This window comes from Rhagoletis pomonella, unplaced genomic scaffold, assembly GCF_013731165.1.
Source record: "Rhagoletis pomonella isolate Grant_MI unplaced genomic scaffold, Rhpom_1.0 Rhpom_scaffold_00007, whole genome shotgun sequence".
NCBI classification, from domain to species: Eukaryota; Metazoa; Arthropoda; class Insecta; order Diptera; family Tephritidae; genus Rhagoletis; species Rhagoletis pomonella.
The window spans coordinates 28,961,663-28,962,466 of NW_023458561.1; the positions used below are offsets into that span (position 1 = coordinate 28,961,663).

The 804-nt window shown below is 37.3% G+C and overlaps 1 protein-coding gene across 1 annotated transcript in view; it reads right to left on the reverse strand.

The window, feature by feature from the left end:
• Positions 1 to 804, reverse strand: part of LOC118743776 — a 452,583-nt gene that overhangs the window by 52,847 nt on the left and 398,932 nt on the right. The window contains exons 12-13 of the mRNA XM_036476540.1: positions 578 to 702; positions 328 to 483 (exon numbers count right to left, since the gene is read on the reverse strand). Of these exons, the coding sequence (XP_036332433.1) occupies positions 328 to 483; positions 578 to 702 (281 nt within the window). The remainder of the gene's footprint in view (positions 1 to 327; positions 484 to 577; positions 703 to 804) is intronic.

Sequence of the window (804 nt, forward strand, 5' to 3'; positions counted from 1 at the left end):
TTCTTAAAAAAAGATAAATCATGGCAAAAAATGAAAATGAATGACCAAAAGGTGTTAGTCTTAGCTATTAAAAAATTATTAGGGTAAAAAAAAAATAAAATAAAAATGCTAACTGTTCCTATGCAGATAGAGGAGCACGACCTTTCAGTTTTCATATCTATGGCTGCTCTGCTCTTTGAATTACTTGTACTTTGGTTTAGTATATCTATCGTTTTTTTTTTATCCCATTGCATTACCCCTGCTACTGGTTAAGCAAATATACATAAGTATTAGTGCAAATATTAAATATGTGAACACAGCAAAAAATTGGCAACGATCAACACTTACTTTCTTCCTCGACATCGACACGATTCTCCAGCTCCGATGTGCTTTTCTGTCGTCGCAGTAATTTTTGTTTAGGCTGGCAGCGGGGCAGTTGTGAAGCGCAATCACCGTGCGCATTTAGTTTACAAATGCGACAGCGTAATCCCTGACGTGTGTGGCCTTTGGGTGAGGAAAAAAAAATGGAGTTAGAAGTACAATTAAATATACACGCATGGTAGTGGAGAATGTGAAAAATTTACGTATATCTAATTACCTCTTAAGATTTGTGAGCAAACATCGCAGGCGGTTATCTTTTTGTACGTATACTCCTGCAAATGATGACTGCCATCCTCGTTGGGACGCAGTGGTTGTGACGATGAACCGGCGGCTCCATTGCGCCTAAATTTTCAAGGAGAAAAATACGTAATTAGTTAAAAAGGCAACGGTTTTTTGGTAACTAATACGCAGAACGTTGGTACAGATGGTGAGTTTTTTTTTTTT